At 51.1% G+C, this 14,979-nt stretch overlaps 1 protein-coding gene across 1 annotated transcript in view; it reads left to right on the top strand.

Annotated features, from left to right (window-relative positions):
* Positions 1-14,628: 14,628 nt before the first annotated feature.
* Positions 14,629-14,979, top strand: part of LOC138275070 (C-type lectin domain family 2 member L-like) — a 151,369-nt gene continuing 151,018 nt past the window's right edge. The window contains exon 1 of the mRNA XM_069219068.1: positions 14,629-14,667. Within this exon, the coding sequence (XP_069075169.1) occupies positions 14,655-14,667 (13 nt within the window). The 5' untranslated portion in view covers positions 14,629-14,654. The remainder of the gene's footprint in view (positions 14,668-14,979) is intronic.

The raw sequence follows: 14,979 nt of genomic DNA, 5'->3' as shown, positions 1-14,979 counted from the left end.
ACTTTTGGACTTGGTCCCCTTGTTCCACAGGTACTCTCGTCTGGTAATCCATCGTTGTTGCATTGCTGGTGTTGGTCTTTCCTGCAGAATTCCCCTATCACGACTTCTGTGCTCTTTGGGGAACTTAGGTGCACTTTGCACCCACTTTTCAGGGTCTTGGGGTGGGCTATTTTTCTAACCCTCACTGTTTTCTTACAGTCCCAGCGACCCTCTACAAGGTCACATAGGTTTGGGGTCCATTCGTGGTTCGCATTCCACTTCTAGAGTATATGGTTTGTGTTGCCCCTATGTGCCCCCATTGCATTCTATTGTGACTATACATTGTTTGCACTGTTTTCTATTGCTATTACTGCATATTTTGGTATTGTGTACATATATCTTGTGTATAGTTGCTATCCTCATACTGAGGGTACTCACTGAGATACTTTGGCATATTGTCATAAAAATAAAGTACCTTTATTTTTAGTATATCTGTGTATTGTGTTTTCTTATGATATTGTGCAAGTGACACTAGTGGTACTGTAGGAGCTTCACTCGTCTCCTAGTTCAGCCTAAGCTGCTCTGCTAAGCTACCTTTTCTATCAGCCTAAGCTGCTAGACACCCCTCTACACACACTAATAAGGGATACCTGGGCTTGGTGCAAGGTGTAAGTACCTCTGGGTACCCACTACAAGCCAGTCCAGCCTCCTACACAGTCCTGTATAAGAATTGTCAGATCTCCCTATGGGTGGCAAAAGAAATGCTGCAGCCCATAGGGATCTCCTGGAACCCCAATACCCTGGGTACCTAGGTACCATATACAAGGGAATTATAAGGGGGTTTCAGTGTTCCAATGAGAATTGGTAAAATTAGTCACTAGCATGCAGTGACAATTTAGAAAGCAGAGAGAGCATAAACACTGAGGTTTTGGTTAGGAGAGCCTCAGTGATACAGTTAGGCACCACACAGGGAACACATACAGGGCATCCAATATGAGCACTGGGGTCCTGCCTAGCAGGATCCCAGTGACACATGGGCAAAAACAAACATAAAAACAGTGAAAATGGGGGTAACATGCCAGGCAGGATGGTACTTTCCTACAGGAGCTCATAGGACAGCATCCCTGCCCTGCTCAAACTCAAGAGAAGCAGCAACCCTGTTCTCTCTTACAGCCATATGGACAACGTTTTTGCCCAGCTATGGCTTTACTGAGACAGCATCCCTGTCTGGCATTCTCATCATTTGATATAGGTCCAGTGGAAAATTCCCACTGCTGTAAACTAAAACATACTAATAGGAACTCTGAGAATATAACTTCACATTGTTGGCTAGCTAAAAAACTTCAAACAGGTTGGTGGCTCACATCCCCACAGTGAAGTAACCATATAGTGGATGATAAAGGGAGAACCTTTGGAAATAGGTGTTAAGGGCCTGTGAGGAGTATCCTCTCCTGGCCTCTGGAAATGCTTTGAAGGGCACAGATGGTGCCCTCCTTGCATAAGCCAGTCTACACCGGTTCAGGGATCCCTCCAGCCCTGCTCTGGCATGAAACTAGACAAAGGAAAGGGGACTGACCACTCCCCTGACCAGCACTTCCCAAGGGGAGGTGCCCAGAGCTCCTCCAGTGTGTTCCAGACCTCTGCCATCTTGTATGCAGAGGTGTGAGGGCACAATGGACACCTCTGAGTGGCCAGTGCCAGCAGGTGACGTCAGAGACCCCTTCTCATAGGTGCTTACCTCTCTCTGTGGCCAATCCTCCTCTGAGGGCTATTTAGGGTCTCTCCTGTGGGTTTCTCATCAGATAACGAATGCAAGAGCTCACCAGAGTTCCCCTGCACTTCTCTCTTTGAATTCTGCCAAGGATCGAACGCTGACTGCTCCAGGACGCCTGCAAAACCGAGGCAAAGTAGCAAGAAGACTACAAGCAACATTGTAGTGCCTCATCCTGCCGGCTTTCTCGACTGTTTCCTGGTGGTGCATGCTCTGAGGGCTGTCTGCCTTCACCCTGCACTGGAAGCCAAGAAGAAATCTCCTGTGGGTAGACGGAATCTTCCCCCTGCTAACGCAGGCACCAAAAGACTGCATCATCGGTCCTCTGGGTCCCCTCTCATCCTGACGAGTGTGGTCCCTGGAACACAGGCGCTGGGTCCAAGTGTCTCCAACAGTCCAGTGGCCCTTCTGTCCAAATTTGGTGGAGATAAGTCCTTGCTTCCCCACGCCAGACAGCAAACCTGTGTACTGCGTGATGTGCAGCTGCTCCGGCTTCTGTGCACTTCTCCAAGGATTCCTTTGTGCACAGCCTAGCCTGGGTCCCCAGCACTAGGTCCTGTAGTGCTCAACCCGTTGAGTTGGACTCCGACGTCATGGGACACTCCTTTTGTGACTATGAGTTCACAGAACTTCCAAGTGTTTGCTCTGGTACTTCTGTGGGTGCTGCCTGCTTCTGCGGGGGCTCTCTGAGTTGCTGAGCGTCTCCTCTGTCTCCTCCTTCAAGGGGCGACATCCTGGTCCTTCCTGGTCCCCAGCAGCACCCAAAAACCTCTACTGTGACCCTTGCAGATGGCAAGGCTTGTTTGCAGTATTTCTGCATGGAATCACTTCTCCATCATCCAGCACGCCGCGTGACATCTTCCATCCAAAGGTGAAGTTCCTAGCCCTTTTCGTTGTTGCAGAATCTTCAGCTTCTTCCACCCAGAGGCAGCCCTTTTGCACCTTCATCCAGGGTTTCCTGGGCTCCTGCCCCCCCTGGACACTATCACGACTCTTGGACTTGATCCCCTTGCCTTTCAGGTCCTCACATCCAGGAATCCATCTTCAGTGTTTTGCTGGTGCTTGTGGTTCTTACAGAATCCCCCTATCACGACTATTGTGTCTTTCTGGGGTAGTAGGGTAACTTTACTCCTACTTTTCAGGGTCTTAGGGTGGGGTATCTTGGACACCCTGACTATTTTCTTACAGTCCCAGCGACCCTCTACAAGCTCCCATAGGTCTGGGGTCCATTTGTGATTCGCATTCCACTTTTGGATTATATGGTTTGTGTTGCCCCTAGACCTATGTTCACCTATTGCATCCTATTGTGATTCTACATTGTTTGCACTATTTTTCTTACTATTACTTACCTGTTTTGGGTTTGTGTACATATAACTTGTGTATATTACTTACCTCCTAAGTGAGGATATCCTCTGAGATACTTTTGGCATATTGTCACTAAAATAAAGTACCTTTATTTTTAGTAACTCTGAGTATTGTGTTTTCTTATGATATTGTGCTATGTGATATAAGTGGTATAGTAGGAGCTTTGCATGTCTCCTAGTTCAGCCTAAGCTGCTTTGCCATAGCTACCTTCTATCAGCCTAAGCTGCTAGAAACACCTCTATTCTACTAATAAGGGATCACTGGACCCGGCACAGGGTGTAAGTACCTCAAGGTAACCACTATAAGTCAGGCTAGCCTCCCACAATTACTCCAAAAAATTAATTGTCCAAACTGATGCTTCTGAATTAGGAGTAGGGGCATTACTATCACAACTTAACTCAGAGGGCCAGGATCAACCTGTTGCTTTTATTAGCAGGAAGTTAACCCCTAGAAAAAAGCACTGGTCTGCCATAGAAAGGGAGGACTTTGCTGTGGTCTGGGCCTTGAAGAAGGTGAGACCCTACTTGTTTGGGACTCACTTCATTGTTCAAACAGACCACAAACCTCTACTTTGGCTAAAACAAATGAAAGTGAAAATCCTAAATTGTTGAGGTGGTCCATATCCCTACAGGGAATGGACTATACAGTGGAACATAGACCTGGGAGTAGCCACTCCAATGCAGATGGACTCTCCAGATATTTCCACTTAGACAATGAAGACTCATCTGGGCAAGGTTAGCCTTATTGCCCCTCGTTTGGGGAGGGGGGGTTGTGTAGGAAAGTACCATCTTTCTTGGCATGTTACCCCCATTTTTACCTGTATGTCAGTATGTTTTTGCCTGTCTCACTGGGATCCTGCTGGTCAGGACTCCAGTGCTCATAGTTTATGGCCTAATGTGTGTGTCTGTAGAGCCCTGCATAGTGCTTAAGTGTGTCACTGAGGCTCTGCTAATCAGAACCTCAGTGCTTATGCTCTCTCTGTTTTTACATTTGTCACTATAGGCTAGTGACTTCATTTACCAATTTCAGTTGGCATACTGGTACCCTCTTATAAGTCCCTAGTATATGGCACCTATGTACCCAGGGCATTGGGGTTCCAAGAGATCTATATGGGCTTCAGCATTTCTTTTGCCACCCATAAGGAGCTCAGACAATCCCTTTCACAGGACTGCCACTGCAGCCTGCGTGAAAGAGTCCTCATTTTATTTCACAGCCATTTTCACTGCACTTAAGTAACTTATAAGTCACCTATATGTCTAAAGTTCATATACTGGAGACTAGGTGCAAAGTTACTAAGTGTCAGGGCACCCTTGCACTAGCAAAGGTGCCCCCACGCAGTCCAGGGCCAATTCCCCGGGCTTTGTGAGTGCGGGACGCCATTACACCCATGCACTACATATAGGTCAATACCTATATGTAGCTTCACAATGGTAACCCCGAATATGGCCATGTAAGGAGTCTAAGATCATGTAATTGTCCCTCCTTCCAAATCTGGTATTGGGGAGCCAATTTCATGCATCCTGGGGTGCTCCACCATGGACCGCTAGTACTGCCAAAACAGCTCTCGGAGGCTTGCACTGCAGCTACAGCTGCTGCCACCTCACAGACAGGGTCTCCCCTCCTGGGGTCTGAGCAGCTCAGCCCCAGGAAGGCAGAACAAAGCATTTTCTTTGCGAGGAGGGTGTTACACCCTCTCCTTTTGGAAACAGGTGTTACAGGTTGGGGAGGGGTAGCCTGCCCCAGCCTCTGGAAATGCTTTGAGGGCACAGATAGTGCCCTCCTTGCATAAGCCAGTCCACACCGGTTCAGGGACCCCCAGTCCCTGTTCTGGCGCGAAACTGGACAAAGGAAAGGGGAGTGACCACTCCCCTGTCCATCACAACCCCAGGGGAGGTGCCCAGAGCTCCTCCAGTGTGCCCCAGACTACAGCCATCTTGTTTTCCAAGGTGTTGGGACACTCTGGAGGCCTCTGAGTGGCCAGTGCCAGCAGATGACATCAGAGACCACTCCAGATAGGTTTTTACCTGATAAGGTAGCCAATCCTCCTCTCAGGCCTATTTAGGGTCTCTTCTGTGGGTTTCTCTTCAGATTCTACTAGCAAGTTTCCAGCAGGAATCCTCTGCAACTACTACTTCATCCTCTGACCTCGGATCGACCGCAGACTGCTCCAGGAACTGCAGTAACAGCAGCAAAGTATCCAGAAGGGCTACTTTTCCTCTGCAACTTCAGCTCCAACCATCAACTGCAGCAGTTTCCACGGTGTGCATGCTCTGGGGACTCCCTGTCTTCACCCTGCACCAGAAGGACGGAAGAAATCTCCCATGGAGTGAGGGAGTCACTTCCCTGCTCTTGTAGGCACCTTCTAAGTTGACGACCGGTTCTCTTGGACTCCTCTCCAGGCAACGAGCGTGCTCCTTGGAACACAGCTGGCGGACCCCTTCAACACAGACTGTCCTAAGGTCCTGCTGTCCACATTTGGAGGAGGTAAGAGCTTGCCTTCCCCATTAACGACAGTATCCCTGTGCACCGCGTCATCTTCACTTCCTGGGGCCTCTGTGCACTATTTGCAAGAATCCTTCATGCACAGCTTGGCCCAAGTCACCAGCACTCTATCCTGCGACGCTCAACTTGCTGAATTGACCTCTGGCGACGTGGGACTCTTCTTTTGTAGTGCTGCACCAACAGCAATTTGCACCTTCTTTGTCCCTGTGACCTCCATGGGTGTTGCCTGGTCATCTGTGGGTTCCCTCCAGTGTTGGGAGCCCCTCTGCCTCCTCAGTTTGAGTTGACGCCCCCAGGTCCCTCCTGGGTCCGGGCAGTGCCAATTTGACCCAAAACGTGACTTTGCTTGAACCAAGGCTTGTTGAACTAATCCAGCGCCGAAACTTGCCTGCATCCAACATCTCTTGTTGGGACATCCATTGCATCACGCAGGAACTCGCCGCCATCTTCCTTTGGTGCATTTCTGCAGTCTTTGTCCAACCGGGGACTCTTCATTTGCACCCTCTTCTAGGTTGGCAGGGGCTCCTTTCCTTCCTGGAACTTCTTCCGACTTCTGGACTTGGTCTCCTCTCTTTGCAGGTCTTCTGGTCCAGGAATCTACCATTTGTTTTTTTGCAGTCTTTCTTGGTTCTTGCCATAACTCTAATCACGACATGTACTGTGTCCTAAGGAAACTTGCAGTACTTTACTCCTACTTTCCTGGGCTCTGGGATGGGGTATTTTACTCACCTTTGTGGTATTCTTACTCTCCCAGCGGTTCTCCACACACTACACTTGTCTAGGGGGGAATTTGTGATTCACATTCCACTTTCTTAGTATATGGTATGTGTTGCCCCTAGACCTATTTTCTCCCATTGCATTTTATAGCATTTCCTATTGTTTGCACTATCCTATGTCTAATTACTTACCTTATTTTGGTATCTAATGTATATATTGTGTATGCAATACTCCAGAAGGAGTATTGCCTCTAAGATATTTTTGGCCTTGTGTCACTCAAATAAACTACCTTTATTTTTGGTAACACTGAGTATTGTCTTTACTTGTGTATAAGTACTGTGTGACTATAAGAGGTATTGCAAGAGCTTTGTATGTCTCCTAGTTCAGCCTAAGCTGTTCTGCTTTAGCTACCTCTATCAGCATAAGCTGCTAGAACGCTACCAACATTTCACTAATAAGGGATAACTGGACCTGGTATAAGGTGTAAGTACCCAAGGTACCCACTACAAACCAGGCCAGCCTCCTACAATGTTCCAATTGCACTATTCACAAGGTATAACAATGGCACCTTTCCAGACCTCTGCACATGCTGGAGTAAACAATGTAAACCCTATACCCATAAGTAACTGGCTGTCAGTCCCACTCAGGGCCGGCTTTAGCACCTGTGGGGCCAGGTGCAACAATTTTCTACTTTATGAGGAGTCAAAACTGCCACTAGACAAAACTGCAATGTCTCCCCAGCAGGAATATTAGTCACCAGAGTTATCTTGACATTTTTGTTATTGCCTGAAAGCTGCTGGACACACAAGGAACTCTGCAGCACGTGCTTTTAAATCCACAGGGTATTTTTAAACACAGCACCCCACCCCCACAGTACCAGGCGTGGCTGCACCAGTTGCACTGCCCTAAAGCCGGCCCTGATCACATCCCCTCAGTACATACATTTAACCATAAAAGTACATTATTCTCATGGACACAGACACATCTTTTTGTCTGCAGTGGGAATGAACCCCCTGGGGAAGGAGGCGCCATTCAAGGCAGTCACTCCACGGGGGAGGAGCCTCTGCTTCGCAGTGCACACATTCCCAAGAGCACCTCTGGGAGCAGCGCTTCTAAGCGCACAGGCTCTGTTAGTGTGTGAGGGGAGTGTGAATGCTGATCAGTCTGAGCCTTGAGTTCCCCCCACTTGAGCCCCCCCGCAGCTGCTCTGGCAGGTCTCAGGGGTCACCATTGCTGCTCCATCCCTGGGCCTGCATGTAATGCACCGCCTGCATCAGTGTTAATACCGTGTACCGTGTAATGCACCGCCTGCATCAGTGTTAATACCGTGTACCGTGTAATGCACCGCCAGCATCAGTGTTAATACCGTGTACCGTGTAATGCACCGCCTGCATCAGTGTTAATACCGTGTACCATGTAATGCACCGCCTGCATCAGTGTTAATACCGTGTACTCAGCGCTGTGCGTCTGTGCTCTCATTTTTAACAAAAAGTAAGAACACTGAGCACTGATTTCACCTGCACACAGTCCTCGGGGTCCATCCTCTGCTTATTTGCGTAGAATACAAACTCGTGGTCTCTGCAGTGAGAAGATACCAGCTCTGGAATCACCCAGAAGGTTCGGGGTTTCCGACTTTAACGATAACTGAGCAGTGACCCGCGTTAGAAGTAATCTGACTCCATCTTTTTAGCACTGGGAATCGGGAAATAATTCAGTGACAGCTGTTTTAGTGTAAAAGGTCATTTATTACGACAGGATTGCATAAATAACATAACCATTAACTTTCAAAGGTAACCGTAACTTTAATAACGCCCTCCTATTAACATCTCCTCGCTCATCCTTCTTCTTCAAACCCTTATCTCGTTTCCATTCCCCTACGCACTCCCCTTTTCCTTTCATGCCCCATTTGGTTCGTGCGTACCCCCACTCAGAGCCTTCACCTGCTTGTTTATTCCCTAGAAGGGTGGCCAAGCCCGCATCTGACTCACCACCCTCCCCCATCTACTGCTCGCTCACCCCTGCAACCTGCCCTAACTGACAATTTCCCTCCCCTCCTTGCTATTCGACTCTAACTTCCGTCCCTCCAATCGCTCTTCCAATTGCCGGGTGGGTGGGAGGCCAAATTAAAACGCGCGATGTAAGCGCGGAAAAGAGGCCGGTCCCTCCACCCCCAACCCCTTTTATTTCCTCCCCCTAGACCCGCCCCCACTTACCTTTCCCAATCCCTGTCCCTCGCCGTCACTTCCTTTCCCGAATTGACCCGCGGGAAGACTAGAGCGTTGCTCTTGCTTCCCGCGGGCCCCTCCATCGGGAAATAATTCAGTGACAGCTGTTTTAGTGTAAAAGGTCATTTATTAGGACAGGATTGCATAAATAACATAACCATTAACTTTCAAAGGTAACCGTAACTTTAATAACGCCCTCCTATTAACATCTCCTCGCTCATCCTTCTTCTTCAAACCCTTATCTCGTTTCCATTCCCCTACGCACTCCCCTTTTCCTTTCATGCCCCATTTGGTTCGTGCGTACCCCCACTCAGAGCCTTCACCTGCTTGTTTATTCCCTAGAAGGGTGGCCAAGCCCGCATCTGACTCACCACCCTCCCCCATCTACTGCCAACCAGCACAAACCCATTTGGCGTTTTGCTGCCCCCCCCCCCCCCCAAAGGCCACGCTACTGCGACCCAGTACTTCTCATTTCTTGTTTGTAATCCACCAATTTTCTCCCCACAAATCTTCCACCAGCAGTCTCAGATTTGTCAGATATTATGCGTTTCCCATTGTGTACAGGTGAACACCATCGTTTCTGAACAGTGCCACCTCCTGCTCTGTAATGTTCTCGTGTTTCATTAATTTTTTGCCCTTGCGCCCAGCAAAACCTTACTCCTTCGAGCCCGCTCCATGGCTCCATACTTAACTGCCCCTCTCCACCCTCTACGCGGAACAAATTCTGTCCACCCAAGTATGTACCATGCCATTTTTTGCTTGAGAATCTCCAAATCCCTCTGCACGTGTTGCAGTAACGTGAGTTCTGACAATTTCACAAGGCCATCCTCTCCCAAATGTATGATTAACAATTCCGCCACATCCCCAATTCCATAAATTAGCAATGATGAAAGGAAGCAGGTTACCCCACCGCCTTCTGCTCTTTCCCCACCATAGCACCACGTGCCGCCTGCTGGATAGTCCCAGGCCCCGACCATATATCTGTTTTCTCCACGAACTTCGCTGCCCAGTGGACAAATGAATGGCCGACCAGCCATGTAACCATCTTGCTCTGTGATGGACCAAACGCATCTCCTGCAATGGAAAAATAACTGTAACCTGTGTTGTTTTTTTTTTTTTTTTTTTTAACAGAACAAACCCCCCCCCTTCTAAAACCCCCTCCAACTGTATCGCCCCACCTTTCAGGGTCTTAACTTAAAGTTCACAACACCTTGATCGCTAGCGGACTCTCGCCTTGACCTTTTGCCCAGTCCCAACCCAAATGCGCTGCGGCCGTAGCTGCCCCAAACCTAAACTAAGGTGTACCGAAAAAACCATGGCCCGGCGGCCCACACGACCCAACGCCATCCTCAACACTCGTAAGAGCTGAAAACTAGTGAGCTTGGACCTTGATCTGTGCACAAAAAACCCCGGCTTCCTTGTTTGACAACCGTGAGGATTGACTGAAAGCTCCAAAAAACATCCACCCTGCCTAAGCGGAAAAATTGCTAGCTCGTATTCATCTGCGCAACATACCGGCAATTCGTGTAACAAATCTAGTAACGACTCAAAAATTGGGTTCCCTGGCCGTTCTACCCCCCACCGCTCTAATTCTGCCCCAACCTTTTAACATTCTTCCCACAGATCCTTTCTTGCAGGGTCGTGATCAAAAAACAATTGCCATAAAAAAAGGTCCACCTGCCAGTTTACCCCCAAATAGTGGCCGCTGATACCCTCTCTGAAACATGCACCGTACAAGAACTCAAAACTCCTGATGCTCTAACTGTTTGTCACTCTGCCCCCAAACTTTCCTGTAACCGCTCAAAAACTGAAAAAACCCCAACCAGGCCAGCCGGTAACTTCGCCGATTGGAGTCCGCTAAAAACATCACCACCCACCCGTGATCATCATACCCCCCATTCCCAATTGTCTGCCGGGACCGCTGTCTTGGTCCGCTCCGTTCCTGACCCCAGGTTGCTGAAACGCTGCCCCTGTGAAAGGGACAGGGAAACCGCAATCTCGTTGACAACTCCTGGTATATGGACAGCTTTAAAGATCACAATTCCGAGATAAGCCCTGCAACATGAATCGGCGCAACCAGCGCAAAAAACCTTCACATCCCTCGCTTCCTGTCTGTTCCTCAATCCACGACAGCCATGTTGTTGGTTCTGAAGAAAACTGCCCTATATGCTAACTCGCGCCCCCATACTGCCATGGCCACCAGCAAGGAAAATAATTTCCAGAAAAGCAATGCTCCTCCTAAGTTGTCACCAAAATGCTGGCCTCGCCTCCGAGCACCATCTGCCATCCCCGAAAATCTCTAAAACCATGCGCTCCTGCCGCATCTGAAAATATCTGCACCTGCCATGCTGTCTCTTCTTCCCAGAACCACCTGGGTACCCCAATTAATTGTTTCAGAAATATTTCCCACCTTAACATCTTCCGAGTCGCCTTGACCCTCTTATTCTTTGGTGTGGCAAAAATGCGCCTGACATGCACGACCCTAATCACCTGCAAAAACATCCTCCCCCCTTTAACTGTCCTACAAGCAAGGTTAAGGTACCCCAACCGCTTCTGGGCTGTCTCGAATCGATTTTCCGTGCTTCCTATCACCGTGTCCAAGAAAAACAGCATCTCCGTTACTGTCTGTGCCGGTAATCTGTCCGTCATTATACTGGAGTCTTAAATCCCTACCCAGAAAGGTAAGAAACTATGAGGGGCCTTTGGTCTTTCTGGGTGCCAACGGCACTCCCATCTGCTGTGCCATATCCTGAAAACCTTCCAGAGCCGTCCGGCACTCCCCGCGAACCCTTCCTTCCTACAAAAGAAGTCATCCAAATAATGGGTCACCGCATAATGCCCACTACTCTTGACAAAGACCCACTGCATGAAGGTGCTAAAAGCTTCGAACAACGCGCATGAAATCGCGCGACCCCTGGGCAGGACCCTGTCCACATAGATTGCCCCTTCAAGCTGCATCCCCAGCAATTCAAAAATCCCTTGTGTGTATCGGCAATAACCTGAAAGCTGATTGTATATTGCATTTTTCCAGTTCTGCCCCATGGCCGCACGCCCTGACCAATTTTTACGGCATCATCCACATATGCATACACCAGTCTGGTGTCTTCTGCTGCCATGAAATCGTTAACAGATGTGCCCTCCGGCCATGAGAGGTGATGTATCAACCTGATTTCACCCGGGGCCTTCTTCGGCACGACTCCCAGCGGGGATATCATCAAAATCTGACTTGGCCGCCCATAAAAAATGGGCACGCAATTCTGCCCAATGCCCGTTCCTTGTCCAGCTTTTCCTTACCTACCTGTGGTAATTCCCTTGCAGACCGCACTTTGTCTGCCCAGTGTCTCACCCGTGAGCCGTGGTCACTGACCCTCAAACCTTTCTTGAATCCCTTCTGCTAACTCAAAGCAGCTGCCCTATCCGTGTATACTCCTGTCGTGTTAAATGTTGTTCTTTGTCTCCCCCCCCCCCCGGGGCTGGACGTGCCTGAAAAGGCTTATATACCACCGGTAACCCACTGGCCGTATGTGTCGCTACTGCGGATTGTGATGATGTCATCCCCTGCATCCATAATTCTGGGTCTACATCCCCCCCATGGCTTAATGATGTCCATGTATTTAAATAGCGCTATAGCCTATGTCAGGGTATTTCTCACAATAAATGCTTGCAAAATTAAAAACGCTGACGTCCATATTAATTGGCACCCTCGGCCTACGGGCCAACTCCTACTCTTCTTCCTTAGACCCTCCTTTGGCTTGTATGTCCTTATGAAAGAGTTTAAAACGTCTACATAATCAGGTCTCCATATTCTTGCCTTCGCTTTTTCCGCTACGTGTGAGCACAATGGCATAGCCAGACCCATATAGTGTAGCTTCTTCTTGTGTCCTCCCCCTTCCTACTCTTCTGTGCCTGACTTCTCTCCTGCTATCTTGTCCCCGCCCTCGCCCTCAGTTGTAGCTCTGGCTCGCAGCAGTGTGTCAACTGTCGAAACTTCCCCCACCCCAACGGACTTGTAAGTTGAAATGACATCCCCTTTTCGCCGTCCCCCAAACCTACCACCATTGCCCTTTACCTCTTCCACGTGTGGTCGAAAGCCGCAAAAACTTTCCGGGCCCCTCGGCCCCGTGCTTGGTCCTGCCTTCTTTCCTGTGGACCCATGCTGTTGTCCCGCTCCTAAAAATAGAAACAGAGAGAGGGGTTGCGCCGCTCCTGCGTCCTCTTCCCCTCCCCCTTATGCTGTGTACCTCTGTTTCCCAGATCTCCCCCTTTTCCCATTCTTCCAGAAACCTATTCATAGTCCAGTTCTAGCACTTCCTATTCGCACACATCCGTTTGTCAAACACTCCCACTCATCCTCATGCATTTGTTAGACATGTCATCTTGCCCCACATGGCGTCCGCCATTCTGTGTTGTCCCCGATCCTGCGAAGTAGAGAAGGCCGCCAAAGACCCCTCTAGCGCTTCTGACCAACGTGCCGGGGCCGTATTGCGCCCCGTTGGTATCGCCTTCTTTCTACCAACCTCTTGCGTTGGCATTGACCTTCCGCGCGCCACCTGGCCGTATGCGCCACTGGCTCCCATCTTGCTACCTAAAACACTATCCTCCCCAACTTCCTGTCCCCTTCCGCTCGGGACCCGTACCCATCTGCCCCTTCCTCTGTCTTGGGGCATGGTGCCTACGTTGCCTGTACTGTCTGCTGGCCTCTCCGGCCGCCGGCCGCACGGCACGGACACGTCCGGGGCGGGGGCCCCCCCCACACCCGCCCGCCCGAGCCCACCCGCCGCGGCCCACAGAGGGAGCGCCGACAAGGGACACGTGGCCCCCGCGCAACCCGCCGGACAAAGGGGGGGGGGGGGGCGCGAGCGCGCCAATCCCCCCCTGCGCAACAGCCTCCCCGTACAAAACCGTATCCACCACTTTTCACAATATATACACATTCCTTTTTTTTTTTTTTCTTTTTAAATTCTCCCCTGGGGGAGGGGCGCCCGCACCGGCCCCAACCCGCCCAACCGGGCCCCGAAAGCCCGCGGCGAGGGCCCCACGCCTCAATGCGCGATCTCCCCCCACCCATCAACTACAGCCAACCAGCCTGTGCCTGAAAAAACACAACGCCCCAATCCAAACCCACCCCTGTCCACCCACTGACAATTCCTCTTTCCCTTCCCTGAGAGCCCCCACGCGGCCGGAGCCAGGCAATCTGGACCGCCGCCGAACAAACCGAAAATGCTGGGCCCCCCGGAAAAAAGGGGGAGGGGGCCCGCCGCCGGGGCCTCCAGGGGGCCACAGCGGCCCAAGACAGCCACCCGCCACCGCGGCGGCGGAGCCGCGAACGCAGGCCTGCCGGCCAGCAAACGCGCGTCCCGCCCCCGAAATGGGGGGGGGGGGGACGGCGCCCGAAAGGAGCGCACGGCCACCCCCAGCAACCGCGAAAGGGGGCAGCGCGGGCCGCAAGCGCGCCCCGGCCCCCCAGCACCAAAACCAAAGGACACCAAAACTCCCACACACCGCCCCCCTGCCCCAAACCCCAGCCCACCTGCACCACAAAACCCCTACCACGAAGGACCCCCAGGGACCGGCCACTCCAAATTAAAACGCGCGATGTAAGCGCGGAAAAGAGGCCGGTCCCTCCACCCCCAACCCCTTTTATTTCCTCCCCCTAGACCCGCCCCCACTTACCTTTCCCAATCCCTGTCCCTCGCCGTCACTTCCTTTCCCGAATTGACCCGCGGGAAGACTAGAGCGTTGCTCTTGCTTCCCGCGGGCCCCTCCATAGTTTCATTTGGTTAAAAATGGCGGCGCTGCTGAGGTAATCAGACAATCACCCCGAAATCATCCTCAGATCCCCAGAAACATTCTCATTCCCTGTCCTCGTGTCTTCAGAACCCCCCCCCCCCCCCCCCCCTCTGTAAAGTGATCAGTCATCTCGGGGTCACCCTGAGGTCATCAGGCTCAGGTCTGTAATCACAGGTGGTGGCTTTAAGAGCCTGAGGACCTCTGATGACGTGGGAATGACTTCTAGAGCAGTTGAATGATCATCCAAGGTCTCTGGGGTGTGTTCAGTTACTGAGTATTCCCGCAGCGAGTGGTAAAGTCCGGTGATGACGGCTGCAGGTGAGCTCCTTCCTCCTACCTGAGGGGGGGGGGGGGTGTAGTTTACTGGTTCTCGTGCACACACCTCCGCTGACGGGGACAGAGATCAGCATCTGCACTTGTACCAGGGACTCTGGGCTGAGGATGGAGGGTCCGGGGTGTCCGGCGGGCGCTGTGATGGGGGGTGTGAGAGAGCCAGACCCGAAGAAGGGCCCCCCTACCGCACCCCGCCCCAAGAAGAAGGGTCCACCCCGCTCCCCAGACCCCAGCACTGCCGGAGAGAAGCCGCAGGGTCAGGGGGGTGGGTTCACCCTGCCTGTGAGTGATACTGAC

This window comes from Pleurodeles waltl, chromosome 2_2 (assembly GCF_031143425.1).
Source record: "Pleurodeles waltl isolate 20211129_DDA chromosome 2_2, aPleWal1.hap1.20221129, whole genome shotgun sequence".
Classification (NCBI taxonomy): domain Eukaryota; kingdom Metazoa; phylum Chordata; class Amphibia; order Caudata; family Salamandridae; genus Pleurodeles; species Pleurodeles waltl.
The sequence above is the reverse complement of the archived record's forward strand: the minus strand, read 5'-3'. Positions and strand labels throughout refer to the sequence as shown.